The 16,788-nt window shown below is 42.5% G+C and overlaps 2 protein-coding genes across 2 annotated transcripts in view; one reads left to right on the top strand and one right to left on the bottom strand.

Annotated features, from left to right (window-relative positions):
* Positions 1-640: 640 nt before the first annotated feature.
* Positions 641-16,449, bottom strand: LOC117895013. Its single transcript, XM_034802365.1, has 2 exons — positions 15,616-16,449; positions 641-651 (listed from the first exon to the last, which is right to left on the bottom strand). The coding sequence occupies exon 1, from the start codon at positions 16,350-16,352 to the stop codon at positions 15,627-15,629; it is 726 nt and encodes a 241-aa protein (XP_034658256.1). The 5' UTR covers positions 16,353-16,449; the 3' UTR covers positions 641-651; positions 15,616-15,626.
* The window catches only part of LOC117895011, a 124,418-nt gene continuing 108,627 nt past the window's right edge, over positions 998-16,788 (top strand). Inside the window, 1 exon segment of the mRNA XM_034802361.1 lies at positions 998-1,803. The gene's annotated coding sequence lies outside the window, so the exon portion shown is untranslated.

Raw genomic sequence — 16,788 nt, 5'->3', positions numbered from 1 at the left:
GCCTCCACGATCTGAGCCAATTTAAATGTCGCGAAAATCTACATTGTGTTGGCTGATCCTAACAATATCTAGAAGGCGTTATTCACGAAAGAATTATAATATTTTTTTATACATTTATTAGCGACTTATTAAGAAATCTTAAATTTAGCCTGAAATGTGCTAAAACGGCAGCACTGTGGGCAACATGAATTTGTATGGGCCAGCAACATGCTGCAGAAAGTGAGCAGCACTGTTTCCCAACATGAGCACGGATTGAGCGGGGAAAAGGTTTGAGGATCACTTTGAAATCTCAGACACCAATAATGAAATAACTTGACAGTTAGTGTTTAATAATGTTTCAAAGCAGCTTTGAAAAGCTAGTAACGTTAACGAATGGAAATAAGGTATACATATGCCGGTTGTAACGCAACATTCCATTCCTTCGTTTTCTACCAATGGTTCTTATGTTTGCCTTTTTAGTTTGAATCATGACTTGTAAACAATCCAATAAATATAAGGCATGAAAACTTGACAAAGATGTGGAAAATTGATTCATTAATCGGATAAAATTGTAGTTTCACATCTAAAAGTTCTAAATAGCTGGTAATATAATTCAGAATAACAAAATCGAGGAATATGATTTAGGGTTTATGGGTCTGTCGGAATATAATTCTGCGGTCACACTCTGACCGTTTAGGTGCAGGAGAGGATATCCCTGACCATCATATGAAAAATTCAAATCAATATTTGCAAAATATAAGGTTATAAAGTATACAATCCAATAAAAAGGAGTATTTTTAATAAGCCAAATTGATTCCTCAATCGGACTTAATTATTCTCTCAGTGTTAGAAGTCTTTACACGCTAGTAATATCAAATAGAAAATCAAAATCAAGGAATATGATTTAAGACTACGGTATATTACGGTATATTTTTAAAATGAGATGGTATATTTTTTAATATTTTTGAGGGTTGTGTGGTTTATTTGATTGACAATTCCACGGTCACACTTTTCCCAATTTTTGTTGCGCGAGGGTCGCGTCGCGCGTGTTTTTCAAAAGGCCATACAACAAAATATTAATTAATAAATGGCACAAGTGTTTCCACCTGCAAAAAACTAATAATAAAAGTAACACCAGCTTCAAACGCCATGCCGTAAGCCGCTTAAATCGTGTTAAATGTATTTCGCGCGTTTTTGCCGCTGAATGCCGCGTGCCGCTGAATCTGTTAAATGTTTTTCGAATTTAACAAACAATTCGTTTGCGCGTGCATGTGTAAGTAATTGTGTGTGAGCGTAAAACAACTAATGTTTAAATGTTGTGCGAAAAGTAAAGGAAGCAAAGGCAAATTTTACTTGTGTCCGCGTATATGCCTGTGCATGTTTTCATGTGTGTGTGCAAGTGTTGGCGTCGCTAAAAAAAAGTGCATGTGAAAAGCGATAAAGAAAGAGGAAGAAATCAGCAACGCAGCTGGAAATAAGTTAATAAAATCCAACAAATAATTGGCACATATCCTTCATAAGAGTGGAAAAACCATCCCCGAAGATAATAAAAACGCGCACACACGCATACACACACTCAGCCAAAAGAAGAAGCTGAAGAAGAAGAGAAGCAAACCCGAAGCCGACTGCAGTGCGTTGCACACTTGTGTCTGTTTCCGTGTTAGTGTATTGGTGCATGTGGAAGTGAAGCTAAAAGTAAAATACAAAAAAAAAGAGTTTGATTTTGCAAATATTGTATTTGCCGCCGGGGTACAAATTCCAATTGAAATACGAATAATTCTGCCAACATCCCCGCTGCGCCTGCGTGCCGTCGTATCGGAAAATGTAAGATTCTTTTAATGGTCCATAAATAATGGTAAAAGTGCTATAAACTTTTATGGTAGTTGAGGTCGCAAAAAAAAGAGAAGATCATTTTTTTCTAAACTCTCCAAAAAGGAGAATGTGTTTTGCGAGTGTGTGTGTGTGTTCTTGGTTTCCTCTTTTGCTGTTGTTCCTCTTGTGCATTTGGCTTTGCTTTGATTACCCTCTAAGGGTAAGGGTATGCTGATTAAAGAAAGGTGATAGAATGCAGGGATCGAGACCATAAAGTGTATATTCCTAATCAGAATTAAGAAAATAAGGGCGTCGCAACCGCATCACATTCCCACCCATTCCGATTACCGCTGATAGGGTATCAAAAACTTCGACCTACTCCCTTTTGTGATTCGTTCTTCTATTTTGTTTGTTGCTGGCGGGCGCAACTCTTGTGTTCTTGACTTCTTTCCCAGTTACGCTTATTCGCTCGCTTTTGTGCTGTGCTTCTTTGTCTGGGCATTAACCATTCCATCTCTCTCTGCCTCTGCTATTAAGTTGCTGACTTCTTCTTCTACTCTTTCTTTGACTTTAACTGCAAGAGCAAGAGAGTAATGTGTGATGCAGTCAGCGGAGGCAACAGCAAGTGTGTGTGTTGGAGGGAGTGCGCAAGATCGTTACATTTCTTGATTCTCCCACTCCCTCCCTCCTCCCATGTAGTGCTTTCCCCCCGCTATCTACATTTCAATTTCATTTCTTTGGCTGTTGATTTCGTGTTGGTAGTTGTGTGCTTTTTTTGCTATCTACCGTTATGTTTCGATTGCGATTTCGTAATAAATTTTGCTGTGGGAGACGGACCGCCGACTGCGATAATATTTCGCTCGCTCTCTTACTCTCTTTATGTGTGTGTGCGTGTAACTGTGCTTGCATATGCGTGGGTTGCGCTGCGCTGCGCGATTGATGGCTTTGGCAGTAGGAGTGTTAGTGGGAGAGAGAGAAAGCATGTGACTGGAAAGATTGTGACATAATTGCAAAAGGATTTGTTATTGCCTTTCTCCCACTCCCACTTCATTCCATCTTCTCAGTTTGCTTTTCTCCCTATCATTGCCCATTTCCACGTCAGTCAGTCCTTCTTCGCAATCTCCTCTTCTCGCCACTTCCCTCTTACCCCTTGCACTTTTCATAAACAAAAATTTTACGCTCGTTCCTCTCTCTGTGTGTCTTTCAAGTGCTGCTTGGGATTTGAATTGCATTCCACTTGAGAGGATAGTCTACAGAGAGAGAGAGAGAGAGAGTGAGAGAGAGTACCGTTCCGATTCCCACAGGCGACACTTGAGCACAAAATAAATTAAACGGATGGTAAGGCAGTACGGAAGAGACTACTGCTGAAAGATGCAGTGCCTTTGCCTTCCCTAAAATATACACTGCTTATGCGCCCACTTCCTCGCTCTGCGGCTGCTGCTGCTTCTCTCTTTTGCACTCATCTTATTTATTGATTTTCAGGCATTTTTTTTCCCGTTTATGCGGAACTTGCTCTCACCCACTGGCGCACTCAGTCCCCGCGAGTGACCTGCTGACCCCAACAGACAAACGTTTTCCCCCATTTCCCAGCCATCCCCCCTTCGGTTTGCCCTCACCGCTCTTCTGCGCCTTGGGGCGGGGTTAAGGCGATGCCTTGGAGCAGATTAAATGCGCGCGTCTTAATGCGATTTGCATTCGTCGTATATTTCCTTCTTCTACTCTTTATCCACCTTCACCTCCCCCTGCTTTCTGCCCACATTTCGTGCCTCGTTTGGGGTCAGGCGCCTGGGAAATCTAATTGAGGAAATTCATATTATTTTTCATGCGCCGCTCTTTTGCTCTTTCGTTTTGGCTGCATTTCATTTTCCCTTGCCACCCGACGTCTAACCCCCACCCCGACCCCGACCTCAAAGTGTTTTCTTCCCCAGCTCACGTGCCGGGGGCTTGTTTGGGGGCATCACCCCCGACAACCCCTAGGTCTGTGCCTCATTCCCCAGGGTCCAATCCGTGTCCATATGCGTGGATAATCCATAGCCAGCTCTTATACACCCACTCTTCGATGATCTCGATGACCGTTTTCTGCTGCTCTTTCTCACTCTTTTCCTACTCCCTTTTACCCTGCTCCTTCTTGGCTTTTGTGATAAGCGTGTTAATGGCTCATTAGCGGTGGGGGCGGATCTTTTGGCCATAGTTTAAAGCCAAATTGCTTAACCGAAACGAAAATTAACGAGTTTCAACGGAGGTTTCCCCTCTCAATATCTATTAGAGAAATATCAAAAATCATCCAAGAGGAAGTTGAACATTTATTAAAATGATTATTGAAATCTTTTTTCCACTTCGATTCAAATGAAAGAGAACTCCTAACTGTTTTTTCCACCTTTTGTGGCAAAAATTAAGGTCAGAAAAACAGAATCTGATTCCAATAATCATTTTCGAGTGTGTTTTTCTTTTCGTTTTCTTTTTTTCTGGAACATGGGATGGGGGAGGAAAGTTTTGTCAGATCATCCGAGAGATTTTTGTTTGTGTTTCCTGCTCTTGAATGATTCTCCAAAAAATAAAGGGAAATCGTTTATTTTTTACCGGGTTTTATTCTTTGGATATTTGGGAATGATTTTAGTTTATTGATGAAAGTTTCGTGTGGTAAGCTGAGATAAGGATAAACAGGAAGATAACAATTAACAAATTGGAGTTTCCTTTTCGCTCCCTCTGTCTCTATGGAACTTTCTCTCCCATTTTGTTGCTATTAATTTTTGTTCCCATACTCCTCTCAGTGCCCACACTCACCCTTTACGATTTTAGGGTGGTAATTCTGTTGTTTCTTTCATCCCTCTGTAACTTTAACTGTTATACGGTCATGCAATCTGCTCAGTGGCGTCTGTCTAACAACTGTTATAATTACTCTTTGTGTTCTGTGCTCTCCTCTTTTCCTTATAACATTCTTGATCACTGACTCATTTTCCTTGGCTGAACAAATTCCCAGCATGAGATCACTCCAATCAGAAATCTCTCCCTCGTCTTTTTAGTGCTCCTCCTCATTATGCGCTTCTTTCCCCTTCCCCTTCTCCTTTTCTTATCGCTGATGGATCTTTTCATTAACTGTTTCATGTCGTAATGTTTGCTTATCCCTCCCTCCACTGAATGAAAAGAATAACTTTTCACATAAACATTGTACAAAATATGTTCATTCCGTAGATTGCATCAATATTTAAGTGCGGAAATCTTTCGTTTCATTAGATTCCACGCCCGCTTCTGCCTCGACGGAAGCTCTCCACTCTCCACGCTTCCTCTCCACACGCATGACTGTAACTCTCCAATGAGGAGAGTAAAGCTAAAGCACTTCCATTTATGCTCTACGTTCTATCTTCCTCCCACTTCTGCTCTCTATTCTGCCTCTCCTCTCTATCTCTCTTCTCCACACCTTCATCTATTAAGTGCTTGCCATTTTGCAATCCTCAAATCAAAGTGCTGCAATCTGTTCTTTCTTCTGTGTAAACATTTCAACTATCAAAAAAACCAAGCTGTATTTCCTTCTCCCTCTTCTGCTTCCACTTCGTTCTGATACCACTCTATTATACACTTGTTCTTGTTCTTATTACTATTCGCCTCTGTATGTGTGTGCCAATATACAGTATAGATGAGAATTGACCCCGTTTTGATTGTGTTTATACAAAAAAAAGCAGAACATAAAAAGTATTACACAAAGGGGCATGTAAGAGGGATATTTAGGTTGTAAGGGTGGGAGGAAAAGAGAAGAGCCACCTGACCTAATGAAAGGTGTAAAATGAAAAGTGTTTCCCTGCCTCGCAATTGATGTTTCCATTGTTGTTTTGTTTTTCTCTTTTACCTTCAAATTTGTGCTATTTTTGGAGGATTGTTGAGAAATCTTATGCTTTTCTGATGGTTTGGCTGTTGTTGATTTCTTGATTGATTTTGTAGCTGTTTTGGTTTTGTTTTGATTGCATCAAATTATTCAAACAGATTGATGTCGGAATGTATCAATCATTAGTGCATTTTCCACATCTGTAAATTAATTTCCCTTGGAAGATTCATCTAATTCTTCGCCGCAGGAAAACTTTTACTTTTTCTTTAAGATTTTTTGAGTGATCTTTTTTTAGTGTCAAAATATTGACCTCTCCCCCGCCTTGGGGCATCTGTAGCTACTCCTCCGTTTTCCATTTTTTGTTTTCACTCCCCAAAAACATGAAAAGCAAAATCTTTATTTTCCCGCCTAACGATGTCCGCATTGTTTGCAGCTCATTAATTTTCCAAAAGGTTTTTCTCTCGCTCTCTCCCTCGCTCCTTTGATTTGTTATCTGCATTTCCGCATCGGGAGTCTTTTTTCTTTTCGGTGTTTTCTTGTTGCTTCTCTCATCTTCTTTTGACGCACACGAAACATGCAACAAACAGTTGCATGTTTTCTGGTGGCACCAGCAGCAGCAACAGCAACAGCAGAGAGTGGAGTTGGGGGTGTGTTGTACGCCCCCACAAATTATGTCCAACAAATCTGTTAAGGAAAATCTCTTTTGGCCACTGTGTCAGCGGCAGCTGCTGCCTGCATTAAAAGTCGGTAAATTAATTTAGAAAAAAAAGAACTCAAATTCCACGCTGGAACTCCATTTACATAAAAGACTTGTGAATCTGTTGTGGCTTTTTTGCATTTCAAATTAACCTTGAAATCTGTATAAAAAAACAGCATTAAAACTCATTCATTTGGTAAACCGGTTAACACACATTTTTGTTGTTCAAATAAATAGTTTCGCATTTTTAAGCGTCTCTCTGCGCCGAGTGTTGTGGAGTTTTCGTGTTTGGGGAGTGGTCATCGGGTCTCTGGCTGTGGGGTGCGGTGGGGAGGCAGCGCAACCAATGGATCTTGTTTGCTTTGTCGTTGACTAAGCGGCTTAAGATTCTCTGCTTTTCTCTCTAGTTCCTCGCCACTTTGCCATCTGCCAGCTCATTAAGCCAATAAAACGTTTTTAAAAGTGGAATTTGGGACCAGCATTTGGGTAGCATTTAGTGGAGAGTTTTTAAATGATTTTTAGTTGCTTACAGAAACTGCTCTTTGTTTATTAATATTTTTGGGAAAGATTGGAAGCTGATAATTCCAAATATTTGTGCTTCATCTGTTCCCTTTTTCATTAAAATTCCTCCTATAAATCACTTGTGTTATCGATTGATCCCCTGATAGCTATGCCCTCATATAACCCTTAACCCTTAACCCTTAACCCTCAATCCCTCATCCATTCTCACATAATTGTAATTTTCCTGGGCTCATTTCCTAAAGGGAGAACTTTGACAGAATTAATTTTTCTGCCGCCCTTTATTTTTCTTTCAATGCCGCCATAAAAGGAAAATTCCAGACTGTCAGAAAAGGGAACTTGCAGTAAATCAAATGATTTTTACTTGACTTTTGAGAATGAAGTAAAAACGGGGAAATATAACAAGCAAAAGTGAGGATCATCGCTGTATTTATTCCGATCACATGTCGCACATGCCGTTTGGTGTGGTGGGGGATCTATTTATAGCACGCACGCCCCTCCCTTTCCATTACTCTACTCCCCTTTTGCGTTGCCCTTCTTTATAGCAACTACTCCCCCCGCCACTTCCATAATCGTTTCTTCTTCTCGCTCATCGCTTTGTGGTTCATTAAAATCCCAAGACGAAGCGCACAGAGGCTCTGGACAATTAAACGATGGACGGAATAATAGAAGAAATAAGAGGCAAAGAACAGAAAAGAAGGAGGAGATGGATGGATGGATGGTTGAGCAGCGTACAGCGTGCAATCCCCTCCACTCCGCTCTAAATTGTGGCAACTTAACTTCTTCTTCTCTCTCGTCCATCTTCGAGAGTTGATAATAAAAATTCTTCATGCTCTTCATCATTTTGAGGCGCTTCGTTTGCTGCGCGTTCTGTTTCGGTTCTGTTTCTGTTGCAATCTATTCATAGAGTTGTTGTATCTGCTGCTGGATGTTGTATCTGTGGATGCCACATGATGGAATGGAATGGGAATGGCTTTTGGTGGGGTTTATTTATAGATCGGTGCCTGCCACTCGCGGCACTCGGCAGATGCATTTTGCCTTTGAAACGTATCTGGCAGATACATCTGCAAGAGGGACAGTGACAAACAAAGATACCCTTAGATACAAAACAAAATTAAACCAAAAATAGCAACAACAAAAATGCCAACAGCACAATGAAATCTTTGCTCAGCGGACAACTTTTAATCCTTGAAACTTTCTGGACTTATGCCTCAATTTCTGGGACATTTCAGACGAGTCTTTACTGTAGCAAACTCCTCTTAATGTTGTTGCCTCTCTCTGGATTTGGCACCTTTCCACACAAAAATCCCCACTGCTGCCACTTTGCGTATCTCGGAGACGCTTTTGCTTGCAGCATGCAACATTCCTCACAAGTTAATCACCTCAATTAAGAGGCTGCCTGACTAACAAAATACACACACATTCGCTTGACACTCTGGACCAAGAATTACCCACCAAAATAATCCCATCTTTGATGTACCCAAAATATTTAGCAGGGGAAACTTTTGGGCTATTATCTTTTAGGAAAGATGCAGAAATAACTGACACCAAAAATGGGTGGAGGCCATGAGAAATCTTTGCTTAAGATATCGCTCTTCATGGTATGGTAAAAAGATTAGCAAGCAAATATCTAAGGTTTTTCTCAGGAGGATTTTCTATAAGTGTTTGGAATTTGTGTAAGGAATAAATGGGTAGAAATACAGATTTCTGATATACTCTCCTCTCCCCGTGCTCTAATTAAATCCACAATAAATGCAGCAGCACCTCCCTCCCACTTCATTCACTGACTGTTCATTCAATGAATCACTAAATGGAATCCATGGACTACTCGAAGATATATTTCCCCAACGAGTGTTTACACACAAAAGCACTCACTCTCTCCCTCTCCTCGTACTCTCCGATTGCACTCGTAATTACCGCGAAAGGAACAATTAATAACACCAGAGCAAAGAAACCAAAAGCCAAAAAACCTGAAGAAACCAAATGAGAAAAGTAAAAGTCCTCTCTCCCCCCCGCGAACGACAACTGAAGTGACCTTTGAGGAGAGCCGCCGCCGCCGCGGTGGCCAGAGGAAAGAAAAAGCTGGTCCAAAACAAAAATTTCCGAAATTCCCACACACAAAAACGGACCCAAAGATCGCTTTTGCTGTCAACTGAAGAATTTTCTTTTTATTTTTTTCATTCGTTGGCCAAGCGAAAGTCGTCGGCAGGCTGGCTGGCAGGCAGGCAGGCAAGGCTCTCCCTGCTACCATTTTCATTGATTTTTCTGTGATTTAATGCGGGTCTGCGGCTTTTCGCTCACCTCCTGGGGAAACCCCTCTCCACTCCACTCCACCCCCATACCGTTCCCGATTTGCATATCGCTATGCACTGATCATCGGCCAAAATAAAAATTTATGCAATTAAGCAAATCGGATGGCGGATAACGAAAGACGAAGGATCCGTCTTTTCCCCACCAGAAACGGGTGCCTGCCGATCGCCTTCTTCCTACACCCCCTACCATCTCTTGCTCTCTCACTCTAGCTGTGTTGTTTCTTTCTATTGTTCCTCCCTTTCATGTGTGGAGCTTGGAGCGTGTGTGCTTATCGAGGGAATCATCGCTGTTGTTTGAACATTCGATAAATGTGCCACAGTTGGGGCTAGAGATGTGACACGAATCTGAATATTTTCCTTAGTTTTCCTCTGCAACGTTTATCCACTTTCCGCGCACTGCACCTCCATCTCTCACGCTCCCATCTCTAGTTTGAAGCCTGAACAGACAGACCCTGTTTACCGTTAACCGCCTTGGACCCACCGCTGTCGCACACGAGGGCGTTACGCTTCGCCGGGCGATAGTCATCGCATAGATCGCTTTGGCTCATAAATTAAATTGGCGGAGCTGCAGCCTTTCAGCCTCCCCTCCCCCCACTGAGCGGCATTTGTTAGCCAGCTCTTTTGTCATGTGTGTGTGGGCGGGGCATGCAGATATCGCACAGATACACAGATACATTTGTGGGTAAGGTAACACGGTGTCCATCAATTCTTCACTTTACTTTCATTTGAATTTTGTTCGCAGGAGACTTAATTTTCATGCTTTTCTCGCTATCTTTTCTTTACTTTATTTTTGGGTGGGTGTTGGGTGCACATTTTCCTGCGGATTTATTTATACTCTTTGCTGCAGCCTGTGCCATGTGAAAGTTTCGTGGCTGCTGCTGCTCTGCTGCTGCTGCTCTGCTGCTGCTGCTCTGCTGCTGCTGCATGCCACAAATTGCATAGACGTGCGAATGTTGCAACGATAGAGTGTTGGTCTGATGGCAAGGGGCAGCAGGACGGTCTGCACTGGTCTCGATGGTCACCTGTCCCTCGGTTCGGCATTCATATTTCATCGAGCATGGGGCATGCCCCCCGAAGGCAGGACAATGAGAGTGGAGTCTCTACTCCATTCGCAGTCCATAAATCCGGCAAATGAGGCAGTCCATCTTGTGGCATAGACGCTGGCTGGAGAGTAGTGCTAAGAGGCTAAGGATAATGGGGCAGCTTTCAAGGCCTGTCGAAAGCTATTTAGTTGAAAAGTAAATTGAAATTTTCCTACCCAAATGGTGAAAGAGGGAAGGGGAAAGGTAAAAGGAGTAGGTTGAAAAAGATGGAAAAAAAGGAGATATTGAGAGAAGCTTTCCCGAACGTAGACCAGACTGGAACGATTAAGAAATCTTATATATTTTTTATATTTTATTGATTAAATCAACGGACAATTCAGATCATTTTTAGTCCATTTTTATGAATAGGCTTTAGTGTAAAATTATGGAAAATTATAGGAAAGAATAAGCACTAGTATTATCTCTGAAGGCGCCTCTAGCTTCGTTTTATTCTTTTGTTCCATTCCAAACAGATCTTAACCCTGGCAACCATAAATTGTTCCGCCTTTTAACACTTTGCACTCCATTTCAAGCAGCCATCTTGCTAGACTCTACTCGTGGAACCACCGAACCTTCAATCATTCAATCATTGCCCATAATTCCGTTCGCGTGTACATAAATCTGCCGCCCCATGGGACCCAACCGAAACCCAACCCAACATAAAAACACAACAAAACCTCCACTTAACCCCCATTTCCATGCCCATTCCCATTCCCACAACCCAACGGAAAACACATAAACATAAATTGAGATTTGGCTTAAAACATTGGCCAAAAACTTATTAAGACTGAAAAATGTTGACAATTGACGGATTGACAAGAGGTGCAAGGAACAGAGAGAATGGAAGGGAGAGGAGTGGGTTGGTGAGAGGGACAGAGCGCCAAAGTCTGCCAGTCGTTCAACAAGCGGTTTTTTTCCTGTCCCCCTCCCGCCACCCTTTGCTCTTGTCTCGTGTTTCGCTGTTTTGCGGTTTATCTGCCGCCCGTTCCTCCTATCCCCTCCTCAGAAATTGGTGTCTCTTTGTCTCACTCTTTTGGTTGTCCCCTGCCATTCAGCCCACCCCTCTCAAATTGGTTTTGTTGCCATTTTCAGTGACATTAATTTACAGTTTGACAAAAAAGAGAAAAAAAGTAACAACAAAACTCATTAAAGAAACATATTGAAAGATAAGCGAAGGCAAAAAGACAGCAAAAAGCAAAAGAACTTGGAGACTTTTAGGTGCAAACAATTTATGTAGAGTTTTTGTTAGGTAGTTTTTTGTTTTTGGTATGAAAATTAATTGCACAACCAATATTAAGGCTAGAAAATAAAAGGGGAAAAGGGATAATAAGTAGCTGTGGCCTGAAATACCATTTTTTACCCTTGACTGGATGTTATTTGATCTGCGAATCTGTTCCCCATCAGATCTGGAATCGATCGTAAATTAGCAGGAAATATGCAATAATATTTAATGGTTCAGACGAGAAAGGAAAGTTAAAATTCAATCGAAGCAGAAAATGCAGAGAGGGAGAAAAAGTAGGAGCCGAAGGAGAGGATAACCATCGTCAGCTTTCATTCAAAGCCTCCTCTTCTCTTCTTCATGATTAAGCAAAAGGAAAGAGCAGATAAGCTCACACACGCGCACACAGTTACACACAATACACACCTACAGAGGCCCACATTATGCAATGATCTGTCCAGTGCTCGGCTCTCCCACTCTCCGCATTCCGTTCTGCCTCCGCCCCTTCCGCTCTTTGCATTCTCAGTCCATCTCGCTTTGGCTTGTGTCCAGTGAAGGAAATGAGGTGAATGCCTTCTTAGCAGGCGACAAACAAAACAGAAGACCAAGAGACGAAGAGACAGAAAGAGAGTCAACAGAGGAAGCGGTGTAGGAAGAGGCCTGGGCTGCCCAAAGTCCATAAGCCATGCGAAATCGATATATTTCAGGGACACCTCAACCCGCCGCGACTCTCCCGCTCCTCTCCCTTTTCTTACATTGCATTTTATTTTGTTTCCTTCTTCTCCCTCTGCTTGTCCACCGTCTTGTGGACATGCTGCTTATGCTTTTGCGCCTCCTCCTGCTTCTCATTCTCCGCCTTCCTTTTTCTTGAAGTGCAATGCGGTTTCCACAATTTTGTGCTCATTCAGGGTGTTGCCAAGGTATATTTATAAAGAGAGTGAGATAATAAGACAATAGGTGCCTATATATCTCCCATCTGACTCTGTCTTTATGTCCCAGAAAGGCGAAAGAACAAACAAAAAATTAGGCAACTATCACTGAGACGCTAACTGCGAAGAGCTTACCCTTGTCTTCAATATACCTTGGGTGTAATGCTAAAGGAGGAAGGGAGAGAGTAGTGCAGCTTAGGATTAGAGTGTGAGCGCGCTGCTAGGAATTACGAGGAAAAGATAGAGGAAGACAACTGCCAGCGGAGGCCGAGCCGAGTGCTGCCCAAGAATGCAATAACTTGCGTGGGGGGAGAGGGCAGGAAGAGGGTGAGAGCATGACTAGTTTCGACTGCCTGCCGCTTGCCGTTGCTTTTTTGTGTTTGGTGGGGTGGTGACTCACCCACAGAACATTTGCCGACAGCTTGCAGTTTATTTATTTTCTTTTTGCATTTGTTTCTGCTTGTGAGAGTGTGTTTACTCACGTGTGTGTTCTCTCACGTGTGTATGGGTGTGATTGTTAGTGTTCTCTTTTCTTGTGGTCTGGTTTGCTGGTCTTCCATGTGGTGTGGTCCTTCTCTGACACACGTAGAAGCCACATCAATCCATCAGCCGACTTGTTTAAACGTGTCGTTTGGGGTCGCGCCTTCTGCTACGACGCGGTGGAAGATTGGCAACGACTGGGGAATACCCTGCAGCGCCAGAATTGATTGATTTAGAATGGAAGTTCCCATAAAATACAGCTTAAAATACGCTCTACTCTTAGACTTCCACACTTCCTCCATTTCTATGATCCCTCACTCTCTCAAGCTCTCCACACCATCCATAGACACAACAAAAAAACACTATACTTTCACAGCAAAACGAACACTCCACAACGCTCATAGACCTAGGAAAAACTTGTTCTGCCCAAGGTTTTTTCTGTAGTCTTTTCTTTTTCAGTTATCATCTCTCATCTTTTACCGCCTTTTTCCTCATCGTTGACTTTACCTTTTCTCAAGCTTTTACACAGAGAGTCTCCTGCCTGCCCCTTGGGGCACTCAATTATCTGCACTTGTCACACACACACAGAAATCCAGATGGTGGCTTTTGAGCCCCCTGGGATAATGACGATCACTTAGCACATGATCCATCCATCCATCCATTCGGATCGGAGATCTAGCAGAGAGAGAGAGAGGTTGGATGATTAGCAGACGCTTTCATACATAAATTCTGAGCTTTATCTCTGATTTAAGACTGAAAAGAAAATTGCGTAACGGTTTTCTTGGCAGGTTTTCCATCCAGCTCTACTGCCCCCTACCCCGATCCATAAATCGCTAATTGCTGGGAGCTGCTGCTCATAAAGTGGGAAATGTTGCAAGAGTCGTTATGGGGGAGTGGAGCAGCAGAGAGCCGGTGTCCGAGGCTGTGTGTGGGGTGCGGGGCATACTAAGTTATCGTTAAAATAAATGTACGCTTTTGTTGCCTTTGGTTAATGCAAATATTTCCCCCTATAAAATACCTCCAAAATGCTGCCAAAATTGCAATGATTGGGGTTCCAAAAACGACAAAAAAGGGGGAAAGCGATACTCGAACGATCCTCGAACGATTGTTGCACCAATCATACTTCGATTCCCCACTGAACCTCCTTTGATCCGCCATCGATGGCTGCTCCACTGTACCCTCCATCCAAAAATCGTATCGGATCGAAATCGGGCTGATGGTCAAGCCCTTAGCCCGAGGCCCAACACTTGTTTTTATGTTATTTTGGGGCCGCTGTATTTTTCGTTTTGGGAAAGCATCGAATCATTGATTGCATAAGTAGGACAGCAGTAGGCGTGGCACTGGAATTTGGGTTAAAAAAACAGAAAGGGGAAGCAACAGAAGTTGGAGGAAAAAGGTGGATCCACAAGAGCAGGACAAGCCAGAGGGGAAAACAGAAAGGCGACCCACAAAACGAGGAATGGAAAGAGTTGGTGCATTGCCAGTGTGGAGCAGGAAGTGATTTATGTGGAGAAGAACTCTTTTTGTGTCGTATTTGTGACCCATTTAGCAGCACAAATCAACTCCCACATGTGGGTGGAAATAACAAATTCCCCAAACCATTTAAATGTCACGAGAATGTCACACCGCACAGATCGAAGTGTGGAGGCGCCTCCTCCTGTGTTCCCGAGTGAGCAAATGTGTTGGCTGTCACGCCCTCTTGCACCTCGAAAATTCAATGAAATTCTTCAAGAGTTGAAAGTTGCCACCAAAAGTGTTGCAATGGGAATGGTTTCTGGATTTGCTGTGGATTCGGATTCGCTTTGGTTTCATTTCGGTTTCGTTTTAGGTGTGGAATGACACTTTGAAGAGAAAAAAGGAGTGGGATCTCGCGTCTCGGGATCGCTGAGATGTCAAATTCCTTAAGGGGAAGTCAAGATTATTTATAGACCTGGAAGAGCTGTGAATCAGTGGAAAACTGAAAATATTTAAAGATGGAATTTGGACTATAATAATCTCTAAATGTTTTCCGATGATATATGAAATAGTTAAATGGAATTTCAGCTGTATTTTGGGTCTTTAATAGGTTTTAAACGTGTTCTAAATGAAATTCCATGGTCTTTATTGGATTTCTAGCTTGTGATTTTGATGGTACATATAACTATAAATAACACATAACAGCATATGTGATCGATTTCTATTCTTTTTATTCAATAATCTATATTTAAACCCATATTTCATTTAAATTTATAAAAATCTAATCGAAAATGCTCTTTTCTTTTGCTTTTAGGTAAGTAAAAAGATGACCATCCCAATCCAGAAAAACCCCGAAGAAAATCATGTGCACTTCCGTCATTGTCGGAACTCTCTCCTCGCAATAAAAAGCTGTCACTGCTGTGGACAGGTAAACGTCATAACGCTAATGTCTTCCCTTTACCATTTTCCCCATAAGCTTTTGATGGAAGGCGCAGGCGGAATTGTAGATTAGCAGACAGATGCATAACGCGGCCGTAGGCCGGATATAAAAATAGTAATCCATATGATAATAATATAACGATAATCGTATGCAGATTCGTATGGTGGTTGGCTACCATCCACAAATGGAGTGTAGGAAGGCATAACTCTTCATGTAATTGAGGATGTTATCAAATAAAACTCCAGAAATGTGGGAGCGATAGATATTTATACGGAATTATAGCGAATTTTCATAGAAAATCAATGGAAAACAAATGCAACTCCAAAAGTGTGGGAGTGTTGGTCCGAATTTTGTATTTTTTATGGTAATACACAGCCAATTTTCATTCAAATTCCTCCAACGAATGATAAATGGACTTTGTTTTATGCAACTTTTTCTTTCCCATCATTGTCACTGGCGTCCTGTACGGATCCGGTGGCAACCGCAGTCTCCGCCTTTGCTTGACTTCTTTGGCCAGATCCTTGTACACCTTGCGCCGCTCCCCTGACATGTGATGCCACATGTCGCGGGCCACACGTTGCAACAAAACCAAATCGTTGAAGCTCAGCCTGCGATTGTGTATGGGATACTCATCCTCCAGCAGTCCTTGCCTCCATTCCTGATCCAATTTCATTTTGTAGTAGGATTCGTACATTTCACGCACAAAGTTCTGAAACCCCGAGGTCTCGCCATGGATCACAATCTCACGATGGGCCACATGTTGCAGGGTGCTGCGCGTGAATGCCACATGACGATTGCATCGAGGGGAAGGTGCTGTCCACATAAAGGAGGCGGGTGCGGGTGCGGGTCCTCGTATACGAATTTTTGTCTGGGGATAGCTCCATTTTGGTGTAGTGGAAGGTGACGGTGTAATGGGAGGTGACGGTGTTGCTGTAGTGGGAGACGATGGCGTTGATGTCGGGGTTGGCGTTTGTGTCGTGTTTGGTAGAATTGTTGCCAGAGACTCCTCCGCTGTGCCATTCGGACGATTCACCACCGAGTCGAGCACTCGCCAAGCGTTAGAAAAGATGTTTGCCATTTTCCCTGAAGCAAACGATGACTGAAGCATCAGCGCCCCCTTTGCTGCACCAAAATTCCCCCTGAAGCACGAATTTTGGATGATCAAACCTGAGTTTCCCTTGACTTTTCATTCAGCTTTGATTTGGCTTGACTTGCCATAGTATTCTGTCTTCCAGTTTTAGTTTACACACAACCTACCGGCTCGACAGTTCTTTCGGGAAACTTGGCTTGAAGGTTTAACAAGTAAAATCCCTGAAAATATACCCTAGATTTTGTCTGTTATCTGTTAGTTCTGGGATCTTTTCGACTTACACCGATTAATTACTGCGCGGGTAGAACTCCACATTTTGGTTTGTTTTCCACCGTTTTTCGTTTAAGCACTTTTTCCGAAATAAATATTCTATGCTCAGATGTTGGCTCTACAAATAGTTATGCCTCTTAAATGATCTAGTGATCTAGGGTTACTCTAACGATCTACTCGTTCC

This window comes from Drosophila subobscura, chromosome J (assembly GCF_008121235.1).
Source record: "Drosophila subobscura isolate 14011-0131.10 chromosome J, UCBerk_Dsub_1.0, whole genome shotgun sequence".
In the NCBI taxonomy this organism is placed as follows: Eukaryota; Metazoa; Arthropoda; class Insecta; order Diptera; family Drosophilidae; genus Drosophila; species Drosophila subobscura.
Note: the sequence above shows the minus strand (reverse complement) of the source record. Positions and strands in the feature narration are given on the sequence as shown.

What these genes read in the sequence shown, in the direction of transcription:
- LOC117895013 (XM_034802365.1), bottom strand. Translation starts at nt 16,352, where the DNA reads ATGCTTCAGTCATCGTTTGCTTCAGGGAAAATGGCAAACATCTTTTCT.